The 15,700-nt window shown below is 54.3% G+C and overlaps 1 protein-coding gene across 2 annotated transcripts; it reads right to left on the bottom strand.

Moving 5' to 3' along the window:
- Positions 1–110: 110 nt before the first annotated feature.
- On the bottom strand, positions 111–15,403 carry LOC105489538 (alanyl-tRNA synthetase 2, mitochondrial). Of its 2 annotated transcripts, XM_011754377.2 has the most exons (22): positions 15,136–15,403; positions 14,106–14,297; positions 13,425–13,570; positions 13,029–13,196; positions 12,331–12,475; positions 8,966–9,111; positions 8,638–8,746; positions 7,900–7,938; positions 7,686–7,797; positions 7,060–7,193; positions 6,472–6,616; positions 6,069–6,241; positions 5,844–5,957; positions 5,606–5,746; positions 4,697–4,834; positions 4,477–4,586; positions 4,211–4,319; positions 3,795–3,917; positions 3,454–3,564; positions 2,764–2,847; positions 2,539–2,649; positions 111–2,090 (listed from the first exon to the last, which is right to left on the bottom strand). In XM_011754377.2, exons 1-22 carry the CDS (start codon positions 15,376–15,378, stop codon positions 1,926–1,928), a joined length of 2,958 nt encoding a protein of 985 aa, XP_011752679.1. In that variant the 5' UTR covers positions 15,379–15,403; the 3' UTR covers positions 111–1,925. The 2 variants fall into 2 exon arrangements, with proteins under 2 accessions (XP_011752679.1, XP_070953081.1); XM_071096980.1 differs by lacking the exons at positions 8,966–9,111; positions 12,331–12,475 and having other exon boundaries at positions 15,136–15,396.
- Between the last annotated feature and the right edge of the window lie 297 nt (positions 15,404–15,700).

The raw sequence follows: 15,700 nt of genomic DNA, 5'->3' as shown, positions 1-15,700 counted from the left end.
CCAGGCACCAGGGATTGGGTCCGTTCAAGCCCTCACCAGTGCCTCACCAGCAAATCATCTATGCCTTAATTAGAATGAGAAACTGTGCAGAAAATGATGTCAGGCAGGCCCACGCTGCTAGAATTTTTACTACACAGAACTTGGTACCCAGGGAGCCCTTGATTTGAACATGGGTCCCCTGGGGCCCTTTCCTTCATCTAGCAACAGAGATCTAGGAACAGAGGCAGAGGTCCAACATCTGGCTGTCTGAGGTGGACTCATTCTAGTAGGGAAGGAGGGCTTTCCTCCATCTCTTGGCTTCCACCTGCTTTGAGGTGTCAATTTTCAGCTTTAGCTCAGGCTTGAGGCAGGTGCTGTACAACTTGTTTTAAGAAGTGTAGTTTGTCTGACCCCGCTCTCCAACCTCATCACCTGCCCCTATAGCAGCTCACTGCTCAGTGGCACTGGCCACCTCACAGCATCTGCATTGGCTGTTCCCTCAGCCTGGAATGCTTTTCCCTCAGATTTCCACATGGGTCACACCTTCACCTCCCAGCTGCCTGCTCACATGCCACCTCTTGGTGAGGGAATACCACCATCCACACTCCTAATCCCCATTATCTATTTTTCCCCCCAGACCTCATCACCATCTGACACTTTCTCCCTTCTAAGACAGGGCCTCACTCTGTTGCCTGGAGTGCAGTGGTGCAATTATAGCTCACTGTGGCCTTGAATTCTTGGGCTAAAGTGATTTTCCCACCTCAGCCTCCCAAGTAGCTGGGACCAAAGTGTGGGTAGTCTCAGCTACTTGGGAGGCTGAGGCAGGAAGATCATTTTTTTTTTTTTTTTTGTAGACAGGGTCTTGCTGTTTGCGCAGGCTGGTCTTGCACTTCTGGCCTCAAGCAATCCTCCAACCTCAGCCTCGTAAAATGCCAGGATTATAGGCATGAGCCACCAAGCCTGACCCTCTTCTTTTGCTTTACTGCCTGTTTCCTCCACAAGAAGCAGGCTCCATGAAGGAAGGAATCGTGTTTGGTGCCCGCCACGTTCTCAGTTGCTCATCGACAAACCAGCAGGGCCTAATTTAATTTAGAGGTCATTGCTAATGAAAGAAGTGATAGCAAAGGTCTCCACTGCTGAAATGATTTTCACAGGATGGTTCCGTGTTGTCCCAGTAGCCAAGGAGCCCTTTGTCAGGGCCCACTGTTGCCTGGCACGCAGAGCCTGTCTGAACACTCATGGCAATGAAGATGGCCTGATTTGGATCCTGGGTGGCCTTTCAGACAGTGTGAGTTCAGACTGGTGTTAGGGCACCCATACCAGGTTGCTGGGAGGGGCAAAACTACTCTTTTTTAAAGTAACAGAACCTCTGCAGCTTCCTGTCCTCTGTGAAATTATTTACTTGAGACAGAGTCTCGTTCTGTCACCCAGGTTGGAGTGCAGTGGTGCGATCTCAGCCCACTGCAACCTCCGCCTCCCAGGTTCAAGCGATTCTTCTGCTTCAGCCTCCCGAGTAGCTGGGACTACAGGCGTGTGCCACCACGCCTAATTTTTTGAATTTTTAGCAGAGATGGGGTTTCACCGTGTTAGCCAGGATGGTTTTGATCTCTTGACCTCATGATCCTGCCTCGGCCTCCCAAAGTGCTGGGATTACAGGCGTGAACCACCATACCCGGCCAGTGAAATAATTTCTAATGTGCAGTCACAGCCATAATTGCCCATGTCTTCTCATTCAGCAAGGGGGTGTGTGTCTTTGGGCCCACTTCTGCCTTCCCTAGCCCATGTCTCCTTGTGTCAGGTAGGGCCTGGCCCAGGTGATCCTCTTTGGTTCAGTTGCTTGGCCTCCAGCCTCTAGTCCTTGCTTCAGCCAGTGGGAAGATTCTGCTGGCTCCTTCAGGGCTCCTGGCATTGCCTTTAGTCCATGTGGGTCCCCGGGTGGGCCTGGGTCAGAGCTGGCTGAGGGCATAGGCTCGGGCTGTACTGAGGGCAGCTTCCAGGTCAGTAGTGCTTCCGGTGCCTTGGGCCACCACTCGCGAGCCCCAGGCCTTGCCCCCCATGTGGCTGCACACTGCCAGTGCCCAGGCCTCTGCTGTGAAAGTGGGCATGGCACCCTAGGAACAGAATCAGAAGGGGAAGCGATGCAGAGTGGCCCTCCCTGCCAGCATCCACCCAAGGTACCCTCAAGAGTGGAGTTGAAGGTGATCAGCGCCCGCTTCCCAGCTGGGCACATGGTGGGGCAGTCGGGTGACAAGTCGGAGAAGGTTTGGGATGGAAATGTGTGTGGGGAGGTTTATGAATGTGAACATCTGCTACTTGTTTACAAGGGATGTGAGGCCTGGGAGGGGCTGGTAATTAAGGAATCTCTGGTGCTTTCTGGAGTAGGGAGGGGCTGTTTTTAGGAACAAGGAGATTCCCCTATCCCTGTCCTGGAGTATTCTCATAGATACCTCCACCCAGCCTTGGCCCCTTTGTCTGGGAAGAATTAAAGGTGTAGGATCAGACAGCTGGACCAGGATGGGTATTAATGGGGGTGGTGGGCTGCTCTCCCACTTCCCTCACCTGGGCCACCTGACAGGCACACAGCACCTTCCCCATGGACTGGGGGCTGAGTAGGAGCACAGATGTGCTGGGGGCCTGCTCACACAGCTGCCGTACCACCTTCACCAGCACCTGGACCATGAAAGACAGATGGTGAGCCCATAGCTTCCCAGACCCCTAGCTACCTCCTGGTCAGGACTTTGCCCTCCTCAGACCCTGGGGCAGCCCCGCTTGGCCAGCACTCACTGAGAGAGACTCAGCAGAGACCGTGTCCACAATCAGAGGCCCCTTCGAGTGCCGCTCCAGCAGCTCCTGAGTTTTCTTTGCAGCCTATGGGGCAGGAAGGATGAGCAGAGGGGTCAGGCTGAGAGGCAAGTTTCCAATTAGCCCCCACCTCTGAACTGAGACCCAGCTAAGCAATCCCCTGCTTCCCCCACCCACCCCAAAGGTCATCAGCTCTAGGCAGAGGGGGCAGGGACTCTGCCTAGGGTGGCCTCCTTTTTGGGTCCCACATGTGTCCTTCCTCATCTCCCTTGCCACTTTCATCATAGCTTCAGGCCCCTACAAATAGGTCGCTGAAGGTGAAAGGAGGAAGGTCAGAGCACAGATGGACCAGGAGTGGGCGGGAGAAAGGGGATCCACAGTGGAGGTGTAATCAGGGCTGAATGGCACTAATCAAGTCAGCAGGCTTCCGGGGTTGGGGGGCCTGAGCCAGACTTGGGAGTTGGGGGAGAAACACAGTTTGAAAGAGAGAGAAGTGGGGGAATGGCCTGGGTGATGGTTCTCAGCTGGCGGGAGAAGGAAGAAGCTGCCACCACCCCGTCCCCATGTCCTTGCACAGCCTCAGACTCACCCCCACGCCCCAGCCCTTGAGACTTCTCAGTATATGTGCTGGAGTGTCTCTGGGCACATGGGTGCAGCCAAACCTCCTCTCACCTGCCCCATCTGCAGCTTACGGATGGCAGTGTTGGCACGCCGCTGCAGCATCTTCAGTGTGGCCAGCAGCTCCCGCCGCTGCCACTGGGGCATCACAGAAGTTTCCACAGCCTATGGCCAGAAGCAGTGCATCACCCCTGCCCTTCCCTGAGCCATAGTCTCTGAGGTAGGGACCAGCAGGGCCAGGGAAGACACCCACCCTGTAGACAAACATCTGGGCCAGCTGGAGCCCAACCCGATTGGAGTGCTAGGGAGAGTCTAGAGGGGTCCAGGGAGGAATAGGGGAGGGAATAGGGCCAGGAGAGGGTGGCGAACAGCTCCACAGTAGGCGTGGCCCTCACTTCAATGAGTCGTCCTATGTCCTTGGACAGCCTCAGTGCCTCTGCCACATCCCGGCTCCCCTGACTCAGTCGCTCAGTGGCTGCTTTCACTTCCTGAGCCAGGTTCTGGCCTAGCTCTCGGGCCTGCAGGGAGGGGACAGGAGGGTCAGGGCCGCCAGGCTTACATTCATCTCCCCAGGACAAGGCCTCTCAACTCATTACTGGTCAGGGACAAATAAGATATAACAATCAAGACCAGTCAAGGCACCAGCACCAAATAAAACACATGCCAGCTGCCAACAGCTGCTATGGCCACATTGGTGTGCAAGTATTAATGCTGGCTCTTCTGCTGGGCACCCCTGAGCCCGAGCATGTCACCTGCGTGTGTCCCATGCACCCACTCAACCCAGAAGTCCCAGGCCTACTGGCAAGCTGACCTGTTGGGCCTGCTCCCCAGTGATGGCCAGCAGGCGGGTAGTGCCCTTGGAAAGCTGGCGGTCCCCGATGATAACCAGGTCCCCTACAGCCCCTGTACGTAACAGGTGCCTGTGGGAGGAAGGAGGGAACAGAATGTCAGGGCGCACGACAGGAGACAAGGGAGAAGCCAGAGTGCATCTCCCATCAAGGGCTGATGGCTCCAAAGACCAAGGGAAGGGCGAGGATCTGGGGCCCCTGGGCCAGGCAGCACAAAGGAGTGACTCACGTCCCACAGCACAGCTCCACAGAGGTCTGCAGTGCGGCTTGGGAGGCTGGGTCCAATGCATGGGCCACGGGTACCCCCACTGACACCACCCGTACAGGGTCTGGGTAAACCTGAGGTCAAGAGGGGACAGGCCCGTTAACCGCCAAAGGAGAAGGATAAAGCCTCCAGGTATGCCTGAAGGAGGCCCCCGATCTCTACCAAAAGGGCTTCCCCAACTCACTTCATCCAGACAGCGCAGGCCAGGGACCTGGGCAGTGAGCGCCAGGGGCACCTCCTCCATGTACACAGGCTTATCCTGCTGCACGGCCTCCTGCACAGTGTTCTCCACTGCCCGGAGCTGCTCTGGGGTCAATGCGGTCTGGAGGGGTGGGGAGGAAATGGAAAGACCAACATGCAGTCAGCCCCACACCTGTAACTGATGCACTGAAACATGGTCAATGTTCACTGAGCTATCCCCATCACTGAGCTATCCCCAGGTTCTAGAATAGTGGCTAGCACATGATAGGTGCTCAATAAACACTAGCTGAGCAGACAATTCTTTTCCTTAGAAAGCTATCTGGGAGTTGGGCTTACTGGAAGCTCCAGGCCTTTCACTAGGCACCAAAAGTTGAAGAAACAGAAAAAGGAGGCTGTACCCACATGGAGCTTACAAGGGGCAGCCCAATGGAAGAGAGAACTACAGGATGGGGGGATGCAGGGGCAGGGAATAAGCAGGTGGGATGGGGATTAGCCAGCAAGTACTTCCTGGAGAAAGGATTTGAGCCAGATGTGTAAGAAGGGCAGGGAGACAGGGTGGCAGCAGAGGGAGAGGGCAGCCCAGTTTGAGCAAGAATGTCTCGGGTGGCAGTAGAAACAAGGAAGGAGTGGCTGGAGGTGAAGGGAGGGCCCCTGCTGGAGGGCCTTCAGGATCCCACATCAGAGCTGGGTGAGGCCCTAGCTACTCTGTAGCCTGATTCCTCACTGGTGCACGAGGAGCCCAAGGGGAAAGGACTTGCCCAGGGTCCCATAGTGATTGGGTGGCTGTGCTGGGCCTAGAGCCCAGGCCTCTAAGGGCAACCCGCTCACAGCAGGCTGTCTCTCTTTAAGCCTGTCACCTCACATGAAGCCTGTCTTTCTGTGCCGGGCTCACCTGGGTGGTCACATCCAAGCGCAGCTGCTCAGGATTGAGATGGGAGCCCTGCTGCTCTGTGCCAGGGCCCAGGGTCTGCCGCAGTGCCCAGTTCAGCAGGTGGGTGGCCGTGTGCTTCGCCATGCAGGCTAGACGCCAGGCCTGAAATACTTTTGTCACCCAGGGTCCTGGGTGCGGGCAGGGGGTGGGGAGAGTGAAGGGCTGCAGGGTATTGGGAACAGTTAGGGAGGATCCTTACCTTATCCACATGCAGCTGCACCTGGTCCCCGATCTGTAGGCACTCAGGGGCTACTGACTCATGCAGGATGAAACCCCCACAGACCTGGGCCCGGGCTACTGGGAACAGCACGTCCTGGGGAAGGGTAGGGGTCAAAGTGCCTGTAGCCTTTCCCTCCCCTTGGCTCCCACCCAGGCTTGGGTCTGCCACCCACAGAAATCAGCCTGGGCTGTGGTGGAGACTCACCTCTTGCCCTACCCGCACCAGGTAGCCACGGTCTGAAGCCTGGCCCCCCTGTTCTGCGTAGAAGTTGGTCTTGTCCAAGAGGAGGCCACAACGCTGGCCTTTCCCCACAGAGGCCACTGCTGTCCCGTCCTCTGTATACAGTTGCAACACCTGGGCCTCACAGGTGCCGAACTCTGCCAGGGAACAGAATGGTTATTAGTGGTGGGCAGGGGCTGGGGACGTGAAGGTGGGTCTGTGCCTTGGGGCTAACAGGCACCCCGCAGGGCACTTCCAGCTGGGGGCCACAGAGACCCCTGGTGGCCATCCTGGGGAATACACAGGGGCCAGCAGCAACCATCTTGGACATTCGTCTTAGTCATGGTCAGGCAAGCTTGTGGTGGCAGACCTCGGTCCAGGCTCTCACCATAACTTCCGTTGGGTCGCAGGGAGTAGTTGTACTTGGGGCTGCTGTCAGTTGGGGGCACTCCTTGGCGCTGCAGCTCCCCCAGTGCATGGACATCAAGCCACAATCCCTGCTTCTGAACTGGCTCAGCCTGCCGTGCCTGGTGCTGCAGGATGGGCATGGAAGAAGTACATGGAGAATGAAAGTGGGACTTCAGCCTCGCAGGGCCCTGTCCCTGCCACACAGCTGTGGACTCTGCAGCCCTTCTGGAATAAGAATTCAGGGCTTGGCTGCCTGCTAGAGCCCCTGGGCGGGTTGGTGAACCATCCATCATGTGGGATCCTCGGGATTAGGCCTTCTTGCCCACCGCTGCCCCTGGAAGGCCCCTCTCCAGGAAGCTGTGCTGGCTTCTGCTCTTGTGTTTAGCCCATTGGCTAGTGATGCTTTCTACAAGTCGTGGCCTGAGGTTTTAGAAACCTCCCAGGTGAGGGGACAGATCCTATCTCAGACTCTTGATTTCTCTCAATATCCACAGCTCTTCCCCCAGGAGCTCAGGGCTGGGGAAGGGGTGTCCCAACAGAACCAGCATGGGGGTGCCACAGCTTGTACCTGGGCCGCCTCCTGGGCCAACCGCTCCAGTCCAGTGGAGTCCAGCTGGACCCCTTTCTCCTCCAGCATCAGCTCTACCATGTCCAAGGGGAGCCCCAGGTCTCCAGACAGTGACAAGGACCAGGCCACTTCAGCTTTAAGAAAGGAAGACAAAGAGTGTTGACAAGGGAGGGATTAGACAAAGAAGGGGAGAAAAATAAGGTCCAGGGCCCTTCTAACCACGCAGAAGCCACCAGATGCCAAACACAAATACCCCCTCCATACTGGGTAGCCTCAGGAGAGGGGTCACATTCAGGCTTCATGCCTCAAGGCCAGAGCTGGGGGTAGTCCAGGGTACTCCCTGGGCACAGGTCATTTCAAGGGAGGAGGGAAGCTCAGTCTATGCATGAAGCCAACCTAGGAAAGCAGGAGGCAGGGCTAGCCGGGCAGTGTGGACATAGGGAGAGGCAGGGTGGTGTTCCTGCTGCAGAGGGGTCTGGGTATGGAAGGAGAGTCCAGGGAGAGAGGAACATTGGGCAGAGGTTGGGGGTGGACATGAGGCAGGGGGCTGGCCCAGAGCTCCCTCCTCTGCCCACCCTGGCAAGTCTCAGCAAGTCCCTTGTGCATGGGCTAGGTATCCCACTGACCAGGGAACATATCTGAAGGCCCCAGGGTCCTCAGAGTCCGATCAATGATCCGCCGACCCCGCTCCAGGGAGGCCAGGAAGGCTGCCTCGTCCTCTAACACCAGGTTGGAGATCTGAACCAGACAGAGCAGAAGTGGAGCTAGGTCTCCTTGAAAGGAGGGTCTCTCTCCACAACTCTCCCATCAACCCCTTTCTCTCCCACCGGAATCCAGTACCTGGGCTGAGTTCCTTTGCAGTTCTGGATAAGCATCTCCCTGGGGGAGGTGGAGAGGGCTGAGGAGGTGTGAAAGGCAACCAACCCACCCCCACCTCCCCAACCTGGGCCTCCCTGAGGACACTTGCCCTGGAGGCTCAGACACATTGAGGGGCTGGGAGAGGGACTCAAATGGGGAACTGGTTTCCCTGTAGGGTGGCAGAAGGGGGTCATGAGGTCAAAGGCTCAGCGGTTTGGGCAAGGAGCCTCAAGTTTTCCTGCTTCTTTTTTTTTTTTTTGAGACGGAGTCTCGCTCTGTCGCCCAGGCTGGAGTGCAGTGGCCAGATCTCAGCTCACTGCAAGCTCTGCCTCCCGGGTTTACGCCATTCTCCTGCCTCAGCCTCCCGAGTAGCTGGGACTACAGGCGCCCGCCACCTCGCCCGGCTAGTTTTTTTTGTATTTTTTTAGTAGAGACGGGGTTTCACCGGGTTAGCCAGGATGGTCTCGATCTCCTGACCTCGTGATCCGCCTGTCTCGGCCTCCCAAAGTGCTGGGATTACAGGCTTGAGCCACCGCGCCCGGCCGTTTTCCTGCTTCTTGTAAGCAAGGACAGCTTTCTTAGCTTGCTGATAGGATGCTGGGCTGGACATTTAGGGTGGGGACCTCTGGGCACCCAGGCTGGGGGCACTGTCTAGGCTCAGTGGTAGGCTCCCCAAAGTGCCCAGGGAGGCCCACAGTGGAGAAGAAGCTCTGTCCTTACCAATGTCTCCACCACTACAGGCACCAGGCTGCCTAGGAAGCCAGGTGGTGCCTTTAAGATCTCCATGGAGAAACGTACAGCTCGACGGAGGATCCGACGAAGAACCAGCCTAAAGGGGTTCAGAGCCCAGACATGAACCCCTAGCAGCTCATGGTCAGCAATATGGGGAGTGGGAAGGACAAGATCCACAGTGTGCGCTCCCACCCCAAAGCTCTCCCTCTCCCCATTCCTCCTACTGGCTCAACCAGACCCACCTCTCCTCTTCCTTCCCTCCTCCACCTGCGACCCCCAGCAGCCCCTGTCCTCTCTGTAGCCCTTCCAGACTCACGGGGGACCTGACATCCCAGGGAAGACGCCATCAGAGATGCAGACACTGAGTGTGCGGATGTGGTCAGCCACCACGCGGTACGCTGTGTCTGTGCGCCCCTCGTCTGCCACCCCTACCCGGCCCAAGTAAGGGGGTGCCCTGCAGCCCTGGGAAGCAGGAGAGAAAGAGTCAGCCAGTGGCCCTGCCTGAACTGGCCCAGGTAGGTGCTCTTTATCGCCTCTAGAGCATCTGAACTCAGCCCTAAAGCCAACCACATCCAGAATGGCCTTGCCAGTCCAGTCCTGGGCTGAGAAGCCTCATGGATGAGCAGGAGCCAGCCCCTGCCCTCATGGGGCTCATATTTGGTGCTACAAGTGAACATATCTGTGATCATTTACTGAATTTCTACTATCAGAACTGGGTGAGAACTTGAACAACATGAACTCTAATCCCCAAAACAGCCCATTCCAGGAGGTATTAGTATCCTTGCTTTAAAGAGGAGGAAGCTGAGGCTCAGAGGAACTCAGTGACACAAAGCTACCCAGCTCTCAAGGAGCAGATCTGAGATCTCAGCCGGGCCTGTTGGACTCCAGATGCTCTCCACTGCCTGTTCTTGCCTCTCCCATCTTTTGTAGGGGTGGGCAGGGAGGGAGAGTGTAAGCTACATACATGGAAATGCTCCAAAGCAGGGAGCTTGATTCACCTAGCTCCAAACCTCTCTCTTCCCCAAACTTCTTCATCTAACAGTCATGCCATTCACTGTGTTGCTCAATCGTCTGGGAGCCATCTTTGAATTCTTTCCCCTACCCATCGTAATCCATCAGTGGGTCCTTTTGCTTCTACCTCCATGAGATCTCTCAGATCAATCTACTTGTCTCTACTTCCACTGCTGTTAGCCGAAGTCATGCCCTGTGGTTCTTGCTTGGATCGATAATAGCTTCCCAATTGATTCCTAAGTTTCTGCTCTCATCTCCCTCCAGTTCATCCTCCACACAGCAACAGAAGTAGGCTTTTAAAAGTGTACATCATGCTGGGCGTGGTGGCTCACACCTGTAATCACAACACTTTGGGAGGCTGAGGCGGGTGATCACCCGAGGTCAGGAGTTTCAAACCAGCCTGGCCAACTTGGTGAAACCCCATCTGTACTAAAAATATACAGATTTTTTGTGTGACGGCAGGTGGCTGTAATCCCAGCTACTCTAGAGGCTGAGGCATGAGAATTGCTTGAGCCCAAGAGGCAGAGGTTGCAGTGAGCTGAGATCATGCCACTGCACTCCAGCCTGGGTGACAGAGCAAGACTCTGTCTCAAAAAAAAAAAAAAAAAAGTGTTATCAGTGGAGAGTGACATGATCTGATGTACATTTTTATTTATTTATGTTTTTTGAGATGAAGTCTCACTCTGTTGCCCAGGTTGAAGTGCAGTAGCACGATCTCAGTTTATTGCAACCTCCACCTCCTGGGTTCAAGTGATTCTCCTGTCTCAGCCTCCTAAGTGGCTGGGACTACAGGTATGTGCCAGCATGCCTTGCTGATTTTTCTATTTTTTAGTAGACAGGGTTTTGCCATGTTGGCCAGGCTGGTCTCCAACTCCCGACCTCAAGCAAACCGCCTCCCTCTGCCTCCCCAAGTGCTAGGATTATAGGCATGAACCACCGTGCCCAGCCCTTAGAACCCTTCTTGCCACTCTGAGAATCAAAGCCCCACTTTGGACTTCAAGGCCCCCAAGACTGAACTCTGCCCTCTTGTCTGTGGTAGACTGTTCACAAAAATGGCCCTTTCCTATGCATACGCCACTTTAAAAATGGGACTTTACAGGCCGGGCGCGGTGGCTCAAGCCTGTAATCCCAGCACTTTGGGAGGCCGAGACGGGCGGATCACGAGGTCAGGATATCGAGACCATCCTGGCTAACACAGTGAAACCCCGTCTCTATTAAAAATACAAAAAACTAGCCGGGCGTGGTGGCGGGCGCTTGTAGTCCCAGCTACTCCGGAGGCTGAGGCAGGAGAATGGCGTGAACCCGGGAGGCGGAGCTTGCAGTGAGCTGAGATCCGGCCACTGCACTCCAGCCTGGGCCACAGAGCAAGACTCCGTCTCAAAAAAAAAAAAAAAAAAAAAAAAAAATGGGACTTTACAGCTGTTTCCCATCAAGGGATAGACTCTGTTTCTCTATCCCCTGAATCTGTGCTGGCTTTGTGACTTGCTTTGACCCACAGAATATACTGGAAACAACACTGTTCTAAGCCTATGTGTCTGCTCTCTGTCTTGGAACCTTGCTGAGCTGTGATGTGGACAAGCCCAGACCAGCCAGCTAGGTGATGACAGACACATGGCCCAGTCACCCCTACTGCCTCCAAACTGACAGCCAGCCAAGCCCCAGAGGAGGAGCTGCCTCTCAGCTGACCACAGATGGATGAGTGAGCTCACACAAGACCAAAGTATGAGCCAGCTAAGCCCAGCCTAAACTCTAGCTCACAGACTCAGGGGGCAAATACATGGTTGGTGATTAAGCCACAGAGCATTAGGGTGGTTTGTTATACAGCAAAAGCTAACTGACACATGTTCCTATTATATCCCATGGGATTCTCCTTTAGCTGGCTGGCCACCTTTTTGTTTCTGGCACATGTCAAGCCCTTTCTTGGGGGGCAACGGGGAGGGTATAAGCTATACACACATGGAAATGCTCCAAAGCAGAGAGCTTGATTCACCTAGCTCCAAAGCTCTCTCTTCCCCAGGCTTCTTCATCTCAGTAAACAGTCATGCCATTCACTGTGTTGCTCAAGCCAATAGCCTGGGAGCCATCTTTGATGTCTCTCTCCCCTCCCCATCTAATCCATCAGTACCAAGGTCCTTGGTACCTGCTGTCCCCTCTGCCTGGAAAGAGCTTCTTGTGGCTGACTCCTCCTTCTTCGGGGCTCAGCTCAAAGGTCATCTTCTTGGTGAGCCTTCCCCAAGTACCTTATCTAAGATTCCTCTGTACCCCTCCTTCTTCCTAGTTACTTTCATCCATGTTTACTGCCTGTTCACAATCTGTAAGCTATTACTTTGTTCTTTAACACATTTATTGTCTATCTCTCATGCTAGCATATAATCTCCATGATCTCTTTCCTGCTTTCTGCTGTGTCTTCTGTACCAAACACAAAGGACTTAACATAAAGCAAGCACTCAACAAGTATTTTCTGAATAAATGAAAGAGGTAAGGAGTTAGGAGGAACAGCAGGTAATAAGTAATGAATCCTAGTGTCTTGCTTGACGTCTTGGAATTCTTGGTTGGTTATTGCCCTCAGATGCTGAGAACACTCTCAGTTCTCAACAAAGATGGAATGCAATGGGGCTGAGGGCTATGATGAGCAAGTTGGAGGGCTTCTGGAAGGGAAGAGGCACTCACCTGCTGTATGGCGTGGAGCAGCGGGGAAAAGAGGTCAGTGTCATAGGTGGAGTGTTTGCCTTGCAGCACAGCCACCAGCCTTTCCAGGCCCATTCCTGTGTCCACATGCCACTGGGGCAAGGGCTGCAGGCTTCCATCTGCCTCTCTGTCCAGGGAAGGTGTGCAAGGTGAGGCCCCACCCAGGATTACAGGTGTGAGATGCCCAAGTGGAGTAATGTTGGGTGGCGGGGAGCCTAAGGGGGCTGACAATGGGAGGAACCAGACAATCAGTATCTTCCCCTGCCACCCTGCAGTAGCAGATGATGATGGCCTTGGGGTCCTGTCCTTTCTCATATAGGGCTATCTCCACTCTCACCCCTGCTTGGGCCCTTGCCTGGGCAGCAGACATCCCATCTTGGGACAGAATTCTTTGCCCCTAGAAAGACATGTCAAGGCTAGAAGAAAATCTGAGATCATCAAGTTCAACTCAACTTGTTGATCATCAAGTTCAACAGAGAATAGCAGTGACTTGTTTAAGCTGTCACAGGCAAAGACTACAATTAAATCAGTTATTATCTACAAGGTGATGAGAATTGTGCCTGGCACATGGTAAGCATCATTTACGTGTTTGTTTTTATACGAAACAGATCAAAGTCTTCTAATTGCCACCTTTTCCACTTCTAGCCAGGGATTCTCGTCCTGCTTCCGCACCCCCTTACCTGTTGTGTTGCATGAAGACCAGGTTCCAAAGTTCTACCAGCTGGGGGGCTCCCACCCCACCAGCAAGGTCATAGTGGATCTCGGTACAGGGTCCACAAGGGCCGGTATTCCCCATCTCCCAGAAGTTCTCTTGTGGTCCAAAAGAAAGCACACGAGTAGCAGGCACCCTGAGGAGAAAGGCAGGCGAGTGGTGAGAGATAGACAGACCCAGAAGCTGGGACCCTCTCTGCCACGAGAGCCCCTCCCTCAAGTCGAAGCTCAGCAAGAGGAAGAACAGGGCTAAGTCCACAGTATCCTGGAATGAAATGCTGAGACTCTGAGGATTGGTGCTGGTGGTCTCCATTATCCAGTCCTTCTGCCCTCCAGGAATGAACATAAGTAGGGGGTTGACTTACCCTAAGCTCAGCCAAATGTCCCTGGTCTCCAAGTCTGGCTCCAACCCTGCCTTAGGGTCACCATCAAAGTAGGAGACCCAGAGCCTTTCCGTAGGGATCCCATAGACCTGAGTCAGCAGTTCCCAGGCCATGCTACATGCCTCCTCCTGCAGCAGAAACCAGCATGGGGTCGGGGGAGGAAGATGGGTGAGACGGAGACCCCACTGAAGTAATCAAGCCACATGAGTTTAGCCCCCCACTTAAGACAAAAGCATTTCTGCGGCCATCTTGTTCCCAGAATAAGCCATGAACCATTACTGCCTCTGAGTGTTTACTGCCCAGAAAGCTTCCCCTTCTTCTAAATCCTATCTTCTTTCAAGCCCCAGAACAAGTCCCACTTTCACATGAAATTCTCTGCCTACTCTAGCCTGGAGTGATCTTTAACTTTAGTAAGTACCTTAGCATTGCTATTTGACCATTTGCTCAAACAACAATTTTTGAGTAGTCATTAGGCAGGAAGCACAGTCTCTGCCCTTGAGGGACTTACAATCCAATCAGGGAAGCAAGGTAATTCCTGTTACACCTGCTCAACTAGCACTTTGCCTCCACATCTGGTATTAGGCCCTGCCTAAGCAGACAGTACAATGGAAACAGGACAAACTGACTCCCTTCTTGGCTGATCAATGCTCTCCAGAGACTCACCTTAAAATATTCACCCCCAAAGGCCCAATTGCCAAGCATTTCAAAGAAGGTATGATGGGAAAGGTCTCGACCCACATCTTCCAGGTCGTTATGGCGTCCTCCAGCTCTCACACATTTCTGGCTGTTGGCCACACGTCGGAAGCCTGCCATTTCGCTTCGTGGATCCACGGTGCCCAGAAAGATTGGCTTGAACTGGAAGCACATAGAGTGGGGAGGAGGAGAGGGATATCGCAATTTCTCAGTAGAAGGGAAATGTGGGGAGTGGGTTTAGGGATGGCTGTTCAGACCGAAGGCTGACAGTGCCCCTGAGAGTGCACTGTAATCTTGGTCTAGGAGGACAACCTGGGAGCCTGGAGACAGCCATCTCTGGTATGTGGGGAGCACAGAAGAGGTAAATAAATCATGAACCGGAGACCCTCTGCTAGTAAAATGGGCAAGGTAAAAGGAGGAATGTGTTGGGAGCTGGAAACAGGGCACTGAAATGTGGCATCCTCCGTCTCAGCTTCTTCAACCACACCCAATAACTTCAGGGTACAAAACTAAGACTTATTTAGTAGGGATCCCAGACGGCCTCTAAGATTAACTTACGCCGCCCCTATTTTACAGATGAGGACAATGAAGTCTAGAAAAGGTAAGTGGCTGATAAAAATCAAAAGCTTAGAGAATAGTACTCAGCACACAACAGGTGATCAATAAACATTTAATGAAAGCGTTATCTTTATTTAAAGAGCGAATAAATGAAATGGGATTTCCCCCACCAGTCTGCCCCCACGGGATTCCACTCCAGCCATTTCTGGACCAAATACTCAATTCCAATTCAGAAGTTCCCAGTTCAAGCCCTCCCCAAGCCCTCCCGAAGCCCTCCCTATACTCTGAGCGCCGTACCCCCATCACTTTACCCAACCAAGCACCGCCCTCTTTCCCCAAAAGCTACGAACTCCGCCTCTCGCTTCTTTTGCCCATCCTGCAGCGTCTTTCTCACCGGAAAACTCACAAACTCCGCTCCCTATCAGTATGGTTCGGCCCTCACCTGGTTCATGCCCGCGTTGACAAAAAGCAAACTGGGGTCGCCGCGGGGCCGCACGGAGGCGGAGGGCACCAGCCGGTGGCCATGGCGGTCCCGAAAGAAGTTCAGAAAGGCGGCCCTCACGGCCGAGGCCTTGGCTGCAGGGGGCTCCGATGAGAGCAGCCGATGGCTGGGGCCCCGCCATGCGAGCGACCTTCGAATGGCCCGCCGCAGCCGCCGGGCTGCAGCTGCCACCGACGCTGCCATCTTAGCTCCGGGCAGTGACTTTACGGGGTCAAAGAGTGACGAGGGAAGGAAGCCAGGCGTTTCCTACAGCGGCCCCTGGCTGTAGGAGGACTCAGGGGGCGGCTCTGCCGCCGGTGTGGAAGTAATCGATTGGGTCGCTGGCAGAAGTCGATCTAGCACAGCGCCTGGCACGTAGTAGGTTTTTAATTCATTCGGCATTAAACACATATTGAGAGCCTACTATGTGCTAGGCATTGTTTTGGGCGTTTAGGGTACAAAATTAACAAAATGCCCTGCCCATTGAAATCTGTATTCTAGCAGTAATTGCTGTTGTGCTTATTAG

The sequence above is a fragment of the Macaca nemestrina genome, chromosome 5, assembly GCF_043159975.1.
Source record: "Macaca nemestrina isolate mMacNem1 chromosome 5, mMacNem.hap1, whole genome shotgun sequence".
NCBI lineage: Eukaryota > Metazoa > Chordata > Mammalia > Primates > Cercopithecidae > Macaca > Macaca nemestrina.
The sequence above is the reverse complement of the archived record's forward strand: the minus strand, read 5'-3'. Positions and strand labels throughout refer to the sequence as shown.